The 14637-nt window shown below is 42.2% G+C and overlaps 1 protein-coding gene across 3 annotated transcripts in view; it reads right to left on the bottom strand.

The window, feature by feature from the left end:
* Positions 1 to 14637, bottom strand: part of LOC120540236 (filamin-B) — a 194040-nt gene that overhangs the window by 121493 nt on the left and 57910 nt on the right. For all 3 annotated transcript variants that reach the window (XM_039770802.1, XM_039770799.1, XM_039770801.1), the window contains exon 3: positions 6219 to 6316. In XM_039770802.1, coding sequence (XP_039626736.1) covers positions 6219 to 6316 — 98 coding nt within the window. The remainder of the gene's footprint in view (positions 1 to 6218; positions 6317 to 14637) is intronic.

The raw sequence follows: 14637 nt of genomic DNA, 5'->3' as shown, positions 1-14637 counted from the left end.
GAATTTTTTCACGATTCCTATATTTTCTCTATACTATGTCTCCATACTATGTATACAAGAAAAAGCTCAACGTTTTTTGCCTGGAATTCCTTACCATTTTGTAAACCACCATAATCGATATCTAGGGGTAATGATGAGAGGTAAACAGTAGAGTTTCATCTCTCAAAAATACCCCTAAAATTCATTTGGCATACGATTTTCACAATTGCAAGATTGTTTTTGGAATTGTTAAAATTATTTTGGAGTGGAAATCAAGAACCATTACTACTTAAGGGACATTCTACAACCTAAACTGTGCTCTCCTACTTCAGCTGCCCTCCGACACCTTCCCACCTTCAATGACCGTTTTCGTGACTCCACATACTCTTGGGCTGCCTGCCTGCATATTCACGTCACCAGTTCCACCTCACACAGCTCATACTTAAGGTGACACCATCTGCGCTCACTTTCCCTGACCCTATAAGTCCCATGCGAGTCAGGACCTTTCCAGAGACTCGCCAGCAGGCAAACACCCAGGCCAATAGATTTTAGCAACTGAAAAACGCCTCCACGGTGTTTACAGAGTAAGCTGCCTATGCAGTGGTCCAGTGGTTTCCAAATGTAAAACGTTTTAGTTTGGTTGTGCCCATTCCTTTCTCACTATAATTGCCACCAACGCCTGTTTAGTTTCTAAAGTCCATTCATCACATAATTCAGTGCCTGTTATCTCTTCTGACTAATGGTTTTAAGATGTACTCTTATATCTGGAATTTAGGGCATTATTTACATAAGAGAAAAGTCAGCATTTCAAAATGGGTGCAGCATGAAGATATCAGTCAACCAACCGTGCCAATGATAGTGCAGCCAGTCACACCTATTTAAATAAATACACTTCAGTAAGTTACTGATGGCCCCCCACACATAAATTGCACCCTAAAACAACTCAAACCAAGTATTCTAAGGCGGCCCATGGCTGCAGGCTGTTCCTTGGTTTCTACTCCACACAGCATTTACTGCCAACAATACAAATGTCCCAAAACCAGAACAGAAAATAAGGGAGCCATAGAAACAGATGGGAGGCAAAACAACATAAAAATTGAAATGGTCTACACTTGAACACTCTAGCAGCATACCTAGCTGACCATGGCATTTTGGTTCCCTCAAACCAGTCTAGGGCTCTCACCGGGCACAAATTAAATCATACTGCTCATTATAAGGAACACACAGTCCAAAAAGTCTTTATGTCGCCTGACATTTTTAAATGTGATGTAGCACAGGGTTTCCTAGGAGGCACTAATCTTGTCTTCATGTCCTCAGTGAGCGTGTTGGGCAAAAGTGCATTGGCTGTGGCTCAGAGCAGTATGAGCATTTCTGTAAAGAAAGAGAAACCTTTACCAGGTTACTGATGGAGAAAAATATCGCCCATGTGAACAGAGAGAGAGGGGGGCATGTAATGTTTGTTTGTTTGTTTATTTATTTAAAACTCTGTTAATTGCTTTATTTTGCGTATTTCTGATTTTCACACATTGTCTTTTATATGAAGCACAATCCAAAGGCATATTAAAGATTTATTCTAATAGTCTAATTGATTAAGTGACAGTATCCATCCATCCATTATCCAACCCACTATATCCTATATATCTGTACTAATTATGGGTTACTGAGTGTAGATTGATGGGCAAAAATGGCAAAAGTATCATCCATCCATCTATTATCCAACCCACTATATCCTAGCTACAGGGTCATGGGGGGTCTTGCAGGTGCCAATCCCAGCCCACACAAGGCGCAAGGCAGGAAACAAACCTTGGGCAGGGCGCCAACCCACCACAGTAAGTGACACCAGTAAGGCAATATAGTGACTTAGTTATGGTTCTTTTGTAGATTAGTAGTAGGAACTAAGCCTGTATACAGTACTTGTGAGTTTGTTCTGTGCCTTTCCACAAAATGGTGGAAAAGTTATGTCAGAAGAAAGAATTGCATGCTTTTGCTTGATGTCAACATTTAGGCGACATGATGGCATTCGTGTATTAGATGTCAATTAGAATGTCACACCCTGCTGCCAACACCATAAGGATTTGCTGTGATGTGGCTATGTTGTATGACTTGGCTCTAAGGCTAAAGGTAGGGTGGAGATACATTTATTTTTTTATGCTGTCTCTTATATGGTCAGGTATGTGGGATTACAAGCTGCCCAGCGAAGCAACACTACCACTGAGTGGCCCTGTGTGAACATTGAACCAAACAGACTTTATAGTGTAAAGTGCAAACATGTAGCCATAATGCCAACCCCAACAACATAAAATAGGGCCGGTGATCCACAGCGCACCCCTGTCTGGACTCCTCGTTCAGGCTTTCTTCTTAACAGATTACATCTTTCACTTAACTAGTTGCTAACTCTAGAGGATTTTGTTTTCCAAGTCATACTTCCTAGCAAGGACACTCCTTGCCAACATCAAGTGCTAATAGCTGGTCTTTGTATGTTAAGCACTTTACATAAACAAATCACTGACTGCAATATATCTCCATGACATAAGATTTAAAAGTTAATCAGTGCAGCAAGGCAAATACTGAATAAACATACTTTGCATGCACATTAGGGTCATAAAAAGTAACAGAATATTCAGTCATGGCACGCATTTGTGCTCCTTCACAGACTTAAAGAAGACGATTCTTTTATTTCTTTTTTTGCCAACAAAATCTTCACAGAGGAAACTCAGCCCAGGAGCTGCTATCTGCTCTTACGTTTGTTTTCCACGTTGATTGATCTCAGTTGCTGAGCCCATAAATAAAATGGTTTTTGTCTGCTAGGCTTTACCTTACACGACAGCTCTAAAGATGTTTGTGATCAATACAATCTATCCGAGTGTGTTCACTATATCTGGAGTTTTTGGACAAACAAATCACTTCACTCTGGTTTTCTCAGCAAAGGATACATACCACCTTCACAGCAGCATTACTGTCACATAGTTTCTTTCCTACTGCTGTTAATCTGCTTAAACACAGTCTCAGATTCATATCTGTCCCTCTCCAGCTCTCCAAACACATCCATCCAACCTAAATTATGCTTATTAATGAAGAATACTCTATATATAACTGGACAGGAGTGTAGTTATGCATTGGCATATTGTACTCTATATAGTGGGTATGGAAAGTATTCAGACCCCCTTCAATTTTTCACTCTGTTATATTGCAGCCATTTGCTAAAATCATTTAAATTAATTTTTTTCCTCATTAATGTACACACAGCACCCCATATTGACAGACAAAAAAAGAATTTTTGAAATTGTTGCAGATTTATTAAAAAAGAAAAACTGAAATCTCACCTGGTCCTAAGTATTCAGACCCTTTGCTGTGACACTCGTATATTTAACTTCGGTGCTTTCCATTTCTTCTGATCATCCATTGGAGTCCAGCTGTGTTTGATTCTACTGACTGGACTTGATTAGGAAAGCCACACACCTGTCTGTCTATATAAGACCTCACAGCTCACAATGCACGTCAGAGAAAATGAGAATCAGGAGGTCAAAGGAACTGCCTGAAGAGCTCAGAGACAGAATTGTGGCAAGGCACAGATCTGGCCAAGGTTACAGAAAATATTTCTGCTGCACTTAAGGTTCCCAAGAGCACAGTGGCCTCCATAATCCTTAAATGGAAGATGTTTGGGACGACCAGAACCCTTCCTAGAGCTGGCCGTCTGGCCAAGCTGAGCTACCGGGGGGAGAAGAGCTTTGGTGAGAGAGGTAAAGAAGAACCCAAAGATCACTTTGGCTGAGCTCCAGAGATAAGGAAGGCCGCCTGCCGCGTGTCTCTCTGATTCGCGCAAATAAAATTGGTACCGCAAGCGAACTCTTGATACTTAGCACGATGAGAGAGGTCGCAAAATCAACCAGAATGTTGATGCAAATTCTAGAAAAAAACCCAATCTAAATCCGTTAAGTAGTTCTCTCATTTTTTATTTTTTTATATATATATAAATATATAGTGGAAGCCAGCCCTGGACACAGACAGACACCTGAACATCTACAAAAAGCACACGTTTATTTACATATAGTCCACACAGCACACGGTGCCCCTGCACCACATACCCACTTCAAGGGTCCTCCAGTGGTCCTTCACCGCCTCCACTCCACTCCACTCCGCTCCACTGAGCCCCGTCTTCTTCCTCCCGACTGCAGCTGTCAACTAGAGGGAGGCGGCCCCTTTTATTCTCACCCACTTTCTGATGGACTTCCTGCAGCACTTCCTGGTGTGGCGGAAGTGCCACATGAGCACCCAGAGGCACTCTGGGTGTACTCGGTATTCCTTCCAGGTGTGGTGGATGCTCCATAAACATCTGGGCGCCCATGCTCAAACCCCGTGACCCCCAAATTACCCCAATCTACATGCTGTCAAATAAACGAACCACATGCCGTGGCGCAACGTAAAGAACTTCGCCTCTGACGTCTGAGGTTCGATCCCTGACAGGGAGTGAAGTGAGTGTGTACGTCGCATACTCTTTGAATAATTTGATAGTAAACTAAACATTCTATGATCTGCTTCTCGCAACTGAAAGAGGGCACCGTGGCAGATGTTTACCGACTTGCAGACCAACCACAAGCGTTACCTGGTAGGTAAACACCCATACAATCAGACTGTGATTCAGACTACGAATGCCATATATATATATATATATATATATATATATATATATATATATAGACAGAGGGAGAGAGAAAGAGAGATTATTAACTTTCTTTTTGTTTGTCTAGCAACTAGCAACTACTGTACATTGCCTGTGCCACCCAAAGTCAGGGTACCCATGGAAATACAGAAAGAATATCCACACTCCACAAAATGGCCAGGCTAGGATGCAAACCAAACCTAGCCTACCTAGTCTCTTAAAGTGGCACAATAGATGGGATGCCACCCAATGTTGTACACTAAAGGCTATATATAAAGGATAAGACTTCTTGCCCCAAACTGTTCTAAATTAAAAGAAAAACCTCCAGAATAATTTTTGCAATTGGGTCAATGCAAAAAAAATTAGATGTCCAGCATTCTAGTAAACTACTTAATACTCCCACCACTTTCCAGCTAAACTGGAATTCACTCAACTCCAAAAGGAGGAAAATATAAGAAAGTCGAAATATACAAACTAGTACCAATTCTGATAATTTAAATTGAAACGGGTAACCAGATCTATAGCATGCATAGAATAAATGAGGGCTGATTTAAAACTTTTACAAATTATTTAATGTATACTGTCCACAGGCAGTAATCACATTTTCCTTTCCGTAAAATGGATTATCATCATTTTCATTGGGGAATCTCGCCTGTGCTTTAAGTAAGCAGAAATCAGTGTTGGCATGGGAACGATATATGAATTAAGTAGACAATAATGACATAGGGTGAACATACCGTACATAACATGTATAATCTCAATTACTAACCTGTGATGCTATGCCTTAAACCAAATTGACTGCAAAATCTTTTAAAGAAAATAGTACACTTTTTATGAATATCGCTTTTCTTTGTGGAACTTGACCCGGACACAGACAGGCAGACACGTTTGAATCACCCCACACACATTTATTTTGGTGCTCCATATTTACAGTGAGTGTCCCCAAGTCCCCAAAGTCCTGGCCAACACCACACAATGCCTTTCTCTTCAGGCCGCTGAGCTCCGTCCTACTCCACTCCCGACTCTTGCCATTGTCTGAAGGGTGGCGGCCCCTTTTATAATCACCCAGATGTGTTCCGGCAACCTCCCACCGACACGCCCCAGTGTGGCGGAAGTGCCGGCTGCATCCCCGGAAGCACTCCGGGTGTCCCTGCTCTTCTTCCCCCCAGCACTTCCGGGTGTGGCGGAAGTGCTGAGGTCCAGGGTCTCCAAGGCATTAGAGCGCCCCCTGGTGGTGACCATGGGTACAGAGCTTTGAAGCTCCACCCTGTAGGGGCCCCCAAAGGTACCAGGGTGGTCGCCCCAACATGGTCTGGGGAAGGCGCATGCCCTCCTCCGGTCCTCCTGGGCATCCCGGTCGGGTTGCCACCCCAGCCATCTCTGACATCTTTTAGAACTGTGTCTACTCTGAGTAACAGCATTTTTTTCCAATGTTTAGGACATCTGTACTTATTAATGCCAACGTCCATTTACTATAAAATAAAAAAAAATAGTAGGAAACAATGAAATGAAGACATGGTAGTAAGATAGAAACTGACTACCAAATACATCAAGGCATGAACTCGCTACTTGACCCTACCTGTGGAACTCCAAGCCACTTATCTGCCTGCTCCATTGCTTCACGTGCATTGTCCACTGGTTTGCCAGCATCCCAGTCCTCCCAGTCAGGGCATAGACCTAGAAGGAAAAAAAATGAAATTGCAAAATTATTTTACACATACAGTCGATTCTTGTTAATCGGACCACATCGGGACGCGATCATTTTGGTCCTACATGTGCAACCAAGACGGGACGTGCTATAAGTAACACATTAAAATGTCATTCTGACTTTTATTGTGCTGCACATGCGTATGGCAAACGTACAAACAAGAACTACGTAGATGTACACGTACGGTTGCTTACAACTTTGTTTATTGAAAAAGAAATCTACAAATTCTTCTAAACGATCTATACGACACTCAGCGTGCGAAGCACAATAAAACAGGTTACATTACCAAACTCCAGTCAGCGTTTGAAGAACTTGTCTAGTGTGATCTGACGCATTCTTTCGATGCACTGCACTTGTTTACGCTCGACTTCATGTCGCCGGCTACTGGGCGGTCCGTTTTAGGAAAGAAAGGGCAGGCATGTTCACCCCCACTGGTTTGCACTTGGAACAGATTTTCAAACTTCCTGACCTTTGATAAAAGCATAAATTCTCCTGGGGAGCCCAGGGATCCTCCCGATGTCGCTGACCCGCTGTACATCCGCTTTCTGCGGGCGACTTGTGGCTTCTTTTTCTTATTATCTGTCACGTTCTTTGGTCCGATTAAACGGAATTTTGGTCCAAATAAGCGAACAACGTTAGGCTTATGTAATATGATCTGTGTCGGTTCTTTAGGATTCGGTCCGAATAAGCGGCTGGTCCGATTAACAGGTGGTCCAATTAACCGGAATCGACTGTATTCAGATAATATGCTCTCCTGTTAAACAGTGTTGATTATCAACCAAGGAGAAAGGAACCAGCAAGGAGACTTCAATCAAGAAGAACCAGAAGAGTTGTGGGTAAAATAAAACAGTGGTCATCAGATGTGTGGCTGATGGACTTCAATGTTTATCTGCTATCGTCCACTTTTTATTACTCTTTTGTTACTGACTGTAACCTTTTATGGATTTTGTCATCAGATATTTGGCTACATCCCATAAATGCAGACCCAAGGTTAAGCAATAATCTCTAGATGGGGGGGCTACCTCTTGATCTGGTTTGTCAAGTCTCCCATTTAGGGGCTCCAGCACCCTCTCAAATCTTGCAGCAGAGGAGGAGGTGGGATCTTTAAAATACTAGAATGTCAGTATTCATTCAGCCAAAAGTTAACCTGAGCAGCGCACTATTCCACGCCAAGCTGGCCCCCAATTTAAGCCACACTGGTACCCACATAACCTTACAGAAAGGCAATATATGGAGAAGCACAAATACATTCTGTGATGTTGATTAATCTTTTAACTTTTAGCGAGTGTCTGTCAAGCTCATTTGGGATGAACAGGGCTCTTGTCAGAAAAACGACTGAACTTTTGTTAAAGATTTAACAGAATCCAGGGTATTTAAAAAAATACATTTTGAAATCAGTCCTCACGAAGAAGCAACAGCAGCAGCTGTAGAGTTCTTGTCTTCCGGCTCCATATAGGACCAGGTGCTCAGTGACTCGCACATACCCGGGTCACACAGGTGCTTGGAAATCTTGGCCTCGGAAAAGGAAACTCCTTTTGCTCTGACAACAGTGTCCTAGCACGGACAAAGAGGTCAAGAATCACAGGGAAAGTATTCAGACTTTTGCGTCACTGCACCGAACAGCACCCATTAAACGCCATATCTGGCAAATGGCCATCTGCCGAGTTTTTCATTTCATTTTAATTTTTCCGGAATGAAGTATACAAGTAACTTCCCACTTATATATTGCCACACACGTGCAAATAGGAGGCAGCTGAAGGGCTTAAAAAAGGATAGATAGATGGATGGATGGATGGATGGATGGATAGATAGATAGATAGATAGATAGATAGATAGATGAAAGGCACTATATAATAGATAGATAGATAGATAGATAGATAGATAGATAGATAGATAGATAGATAGATAGATAGATAGATAGATAGATAGATAGATAGATAGATAGATAGACTGGATCATAGTGTGATTCTACAATAAAGCACTTGGCATAGTCGGCAGGATTTACATTGTAGTTGGGTGTTAGACAGACAGACAGACAGATAGACAGATAGATGTGAAAGGCACTATATAATAGATAGATAGATAGATAGATAGATAGATAGATAGATAGATAGATAGATAGATAGATAGATAGATAGATAGATAGATAGATAGATAGATAACATCTGCCCAGGGGATTGGCGGGGCACACTAACTCTCTTTCTAAGTTCCCTGCAGACCTTTCCCGGGATATCCAACCAGGAACAACTGCCTCGGCTCGGGACTTCCAGTCCCGGCCCCCAGACCTCCTATAAAGCCTCACTCCCTTCCTCTAGAATTCAGTTCTGTTTTTGACTCACTCTTGTAAACTACTCTGGTCTTACAATTCTTTACTTTTGCAGCCAGAAACATATTATACGGGTGGCTGCCCCAAACTTTTCCCATGACTGAAGTCTCGTCTTGTCATAATATTTACATCACACTAGGGGGCACATGCTTCACTTGGTGAATCAAGGAAAGACAGAGCTGCTGTATCTAAAAAAAGGGCTGCATGCTGAACTCGTAATGATTAACATTCTTCATCCATTTCACATGAACTAAAGTTAACTTTGTTTGTTACTAAAACTACGTTCAGTTCTGCCAGGTAACATCATCTGTAGCTACTGCCCCTCACTGAGAAACAGACGAACATGCCCCCCTTCTTACACTAATATTTACTCTCTCAAAATAGAGACAAGTGCAAAAATAAATGTGTTAAAGTATTCAAAAACATCACCAAATAGGAAATGAGAGAGTTTCTAAGACTATTTACTGTGACAGATACGGGGCGCTATCGCTCCCTTGCACCCCTGTCCAAGACTCCAGATACCAGAATAAAGTCCAAATGTTGACTTTATTCTCATGCAACAGTGCACAAAGCACCATCTACTCCCCAATACTCATACGATAAACCAATAATCACTACAATAAATTCTCCACCACTCCCAGACGCGTTGCCACCCTTCCACCCAGCTCAGCTTTCCGTCTGGGAGCTCCCACAGTCCTTTTATAGTTCATGACCCAGAAGTGCTTCTGAACCCTCAGTCCATGTGACTTCTTAGCACTTCCGGGTCAGATCAAAACTCTTCTTTTTCTTCACCCCGGAAGCACGTCATTCCCCTTGTCCATGTGACTCGGACGTACTTCCGGGGCGTAGGACAAATGATATTCATTGCTCCTCCCTGCAGCTCCATCTAGCGGCCCCTGGGGTATCCAGCAGGGCTGTGTATGAAAACTCCATTGTCCAGGATTCCCTGCTGGTCTTCGGGGCAACTCCATGCTGCTGGGAGGGCTCCATCTGGCGGCCTGGGGGTATTGGCCGGGATGACATGCCAGCCATAGACCACATTACTTATAACTTGTAATAGATGGCAGAATGAACTGGGTATGCAAAATGAAAGGAAGAACACACGGCTTGATGTATGAGCAACAGGGTGGGTTTAATAAGAGATGGATGAATGAATCAAATATAAAGGGATAGGACAGTGAACAGACAGACAGAGAGGTGAACGGAGGATAGAAGAAGAATGAGTAAATGGAATGGAGACATCAGGAAGCACATTGGCTGAACTGATTAAAGGATAAACAGGTGAACAGACAGATGGAGGAAAAAGGCAGCCACTTTGGGTGTGAATCAGTGTGAACTCCTTTACATTTCTACATGTGCCAGTACATTAGGTGAACATATTGTGCCCTTCCTTCTATAGGTGATGTTTTATCTTGGTAGAGTAATATATTTTGCTCTACTTTCCCCTATTGTATTATTAATATGTACCCTTATATGCCTAATCTCACAGACTTAACACTGTTTATAAGGTATTATTCTATATAACTCCTCCCCACCTTCCCTTCTATATCTATATATATCAGGCAATTAGATGTAGTAAAAAGACAAGCAGGAGTTTAGTTATACATAAAATAATGTATTACTGATAATATTCATAAATAATAATAAAATGCAAAGTAGATTTGAATATTGGCAACCATACAACCTGACAAAACAGTGATGTGTAATTCAGGTGGCACACAGACTTGTAGTTACTTAATGTCTCTAGTTAAGGCGTCATTAGTGCTCCGCTTTCTTCAGAACAGGCCTCAAGCCTGTCTCAGTATGGCTGAAGCTGTGCTCTTCATTGTGCTGTTCTTGTCAGTTCATGGTGTGATGGTCTTCATCAGTTGTTAACAAGAGAAAGATACTTCTACATCATCACAGGTTAGCAAGAGAGATGCTTCTTCATCATATGTTGGTTAGAGAGAGAGAGGGAGAATGTGGCTGAGCAAGCGAATTTCTAGGTTTTCTGTCCAACCCCTACAGCCAATCCAGACCAGTGGGGGAAATGGTACATCTTAACACTTGCAACCCCCCAAGACCATATGTTAAGCTAACCTGGCTTTATGTGGGGGATGAGAGAAAAGACTTTAGCAAAGAAATACTCATCAAACTGGTTTAAGATACATCCCCCCAAATCCTGTCGTAAACGTACAAAGAAAAAGTCGTAAACAAGGGAGGGGCAAACACGAATACCTCTCACCAATGTAACACTAAATTACATTGGTTTGCCTAAATTATAAATAAAGACATACAAAACATTTAGCAAGTTATATGCAAAATCTCACATCACAACAGGCGATTTGGAGTTTGAGTATAGTACACTCCCGAAATCTGTGGGGGTTACGTTCCTGCAGCACACCCGAATTGCGGATGTGGTTAAAAAAAAGGCCAATAGTTTAAACCCTAAATATGACCCCAAAACACTTCACTTGCATTTCAAACTTGGTTTAATACAATACCTAAAAAAAAGAATGTAAAGGTAAACCCGTCTACTGTACAGTACTGTACTGATATGTCACCAGCAGTGCTAGAATGTAAAATACCGATGTTACCGCTGTACGTACTGTAATTCATGCTTGTGCGTTTTCATTGCCAGAAGCCTTAGAAGGCGCCGGGCGTTTCGGCAAGATCTTGGGGCTTTAACCCTTAAACTGCCACATACTTAGGGGGTTAATGCATCCCTGGACGGCAAATACTTTTTTTGCTGCACTTTTTAGGTAAACATCACAATTCACAAAGAAAAATTGACATTTTAATGGAACACATTTTTTTTTTTCCCATGCAAAGAGCATCACAATGACTACAACGCTGATCATTTTACACACTGTCAATGAACTGTAAAAACTATTCAAAAAAACTACTGGAACAATATGTGCAAAGTGCAACTGACGTCATGGACGAAACTCCGCAAGTCACCGAGCCAACTGCGCTTGAACTGTCTGCACGGGAGCACACAGAGGTAAGTGGCGACGCTGGCAGGCTCATCTCGTGCAGCGGCTCAATCCCAGAGACAGTGGGGCTGCAGTGCTGCACGGGCCGGCAGTGGTCACGAGCTGACTGCTCAACAAATGTACGGCACTGGCTGATTAGCTCCGGCGTGCTGGCAAATGGCACTGGGAAACGACTATAGCTGGTTGCGGCGGTTTAAGGGTTAAGGAGAACAAAACGGAAAACACGAGAACACTCAGCTGGAGACGCGTCACAGGGCAGCAGCAAGGAGAAATGAGTAACGCTGTAGCGGTCTGGTGCTGCTAAGAGTCACACCATCCAGAAGACGGCAATTTATTTATTTTTATGGTGGAGACAAAAACAAAGCCAACCGGTAATCAAACAGCAAATAAAGAATGTAATGAAACCAAATGAAAACTACGATACCACCCCTGTTCCCCTTACGGCGATTATACATTAAATACAACAAAGCACAAACAAAACACACGCCGTAAAGTCCATGGAAAGAGTGTAATGATGAAGGCAGATAGTCCAGAGATCCGCACGTTGAATGGGAATGTAAAAACAGTCCTACTGGTAGTTCCTGAAATGGTGAAGACGGGTGGACGGGTTCAGGAGCGATCCAGGACAAAACGAAGAAGTACAGGTAACCCAACAGAAGGCAGGCAGACAGGAACTTGAAACACAAATTACAAAAACTTCTTCTTTTGGTCACCGGCCCCCTTTTTAAAAGCCGCGCTGACATCCTTTGACCCCAAGAGAGCCCCTGCACCTTCAGCAGAAGCCCAATCACAGCCACTGCAGGGAGTGCTGGGAGTTGCAGTTTCAAGTTGTAGTAGAGTACAACGCACTCGGATTGGCTACTTTCATCCTCCCAAGCCGCGTTCTCCTCAGCGGTTGCTTCCTGTTCTCTCTGCAGTGCAGTATTGCCGTGAAAAAAGTCACAAAAAATTGCAGAAGATATTTGCAGTTCCCGCTAACAATCATTAGTTAGGTTCTAAGGAAAAATCCGCGAACGGCTGAGGCCACGAACTCTGAAACCACCACATCGCGGGGGGTCTACTGCATTGTGAAAGAAAAATTAACTGCTTGCAAGCAACTAAGGGTTAATAGCTGACACAGCCGTTTTGCTCTAACGGCAGGTTATTCATACAGGCGTCTGTCATAAGACGGGTGCAGTAAGCTGACACGGGACAACTTCCAGTTTCTTTAGGAACGCCTCGTCCGTTTCACACGTTTCCTTCTTTAGGGTCTATCTGATAAGTAAAAATAATTAATTAAATAGAAACAGATGGCCCATTAGCGTAATAAAATAAAATACTCAAGTAAGCAATGTTTGTTTTTGATAAATAAGGGGAAGAGGGAGGAAGAAGAAAATATTAAAAGCCAATTGAAAAATAGAACTTCTGCTCTTCTGCTTTGCAATGCATGAATCCACGTACTCATCTGTGACTGAATAAAAAGCCGATTGATTTGAACTATTCCTGTCTTCCTCGGAGGTTTCTTCCACAGTATTTACAACGAAAGTGAAAAGTTATTGATATGAAAGATTGCATTACAAAAAGTAAGTTACAGATCAGCAAGACACAGGTTATTACATCAAATTTTATCAGATAAAAGTGATTCCATTTCAGTAATACACATGAAGCCTGTAGCGGTGCTCCTGGGGATTGAAACTTCAACTCCCAGCAGTCCCTGCAGTGGCTCTTATTGGTCGTCTGCTGAGGGTGCAGGGGCTGTTGGGTACAAGGAGGCCGGACAACATTTAAAAGGGGGCTAGTGTTACCAAAAGAAAAAACAAAGTATTTTGTGGTTCGTGTCTGAAGTTCCCGTCCTGTCTACCTTCCGTTCTGACACCTGTGGATTCTTGTTTTGTCCTGGATCGTCTCTTCTTTTGGGCTATGGTGTGTCTGGTGTCTTCCTGCTCAGGGGGAACTGTCCGAGGACCTGTGAAGAAAGGAGCGCTCTTGATCCCATTCAGTCAGCCATTGTCCAACCTGCTATATCCTAACACAGGGTCACGGGGGGTCTGCTGGAGCCAATCCCAGCCAGCACAGGGCACAAGGCAGGAACAAACCCCGGGCAGGGCGCCAGCCCACCGCAGTGATCCCATTCTCCATCTTCACTTTGTCAGAAAATACTGGTAGGACTATCTTTACATTCCCATTATTATTATTATTATTATTAGGTATTGTCAGTGTTTACATGCATTTTTATTACTCTTTAATTTAATATTGTTTTTTTTATCAGTATACTGCTGCTGGAGTATGTGAATTTCCCCTTGGGATTAATAAAGTGTATCTATCTATCTATCTATCTATCTATCTATCATAAACTGCCTTACCTGTCTGTCTGTCTGTCTATCTATCTATTATATAGTGCCTTTCATATCTATCTATCTATCTATCTATCTATCATAAACTGCCTTACCTGTCTGTCTGTCTGTCTGTCTGCCTTTCATATCTATCTATCTATCTATCTATCATAAATGCCTTACCTGTCTGTCTGATCTCTCCAATGTCTATCTACCGCCATCATTGCATTTCATCCATTGCCATTTTCCATTGACTTTATAGTGAGTGTTTATTGTTGTAGTTTGTTTTCTGGTTTATTGTACATTGTCATGAGGGGAACTGGGATGGGATCTTTGTTTTCATTTATTATTGTTTAATACATTCTTTTTTTGTTGTTTTATTACCGGTGGCTTTTTTGTCTCTGCTTATGAGACAACCGTCTATTCAATGGTGTGAATCTTAGCAGCACCGGACCGCTACAAGCCAACCAATGATCTGAGCGACAATCAGTTTTAACTTTATTCACACAATACAGTTTTTACTGTCATTTACATTTTATTGATCAAAAACAAAATAGACATAAGACAAATGTCAAACAGCAGGTCAAACACTTAAAATGTCCAATCTGTGTAATACATTTAGCTACAAATAGTAATGCAACATAACTAACATCATGCAACAACAAGCTTACAATACA

This window comes from Polypterus senegalus, chromosome 12 (assembly GCF_016835505.1).
Source record: "Polypterus senegalus isolate Bchr_013 chromosome 12, ASM1683550v1, whole genome shotgun sequence".
In the NCBI taxonomy this organism is placed as follows: Eukaryota; Metazoa; Chordata; class Cladistia; order Polypteriformes; family Polypteridae; genus Polypterus; species Polypterus senegalus.
Note: the sequence above shows the minus strand (reverse complement) of the source record. Positions and strands in the feature narration are given on the sequence as shown.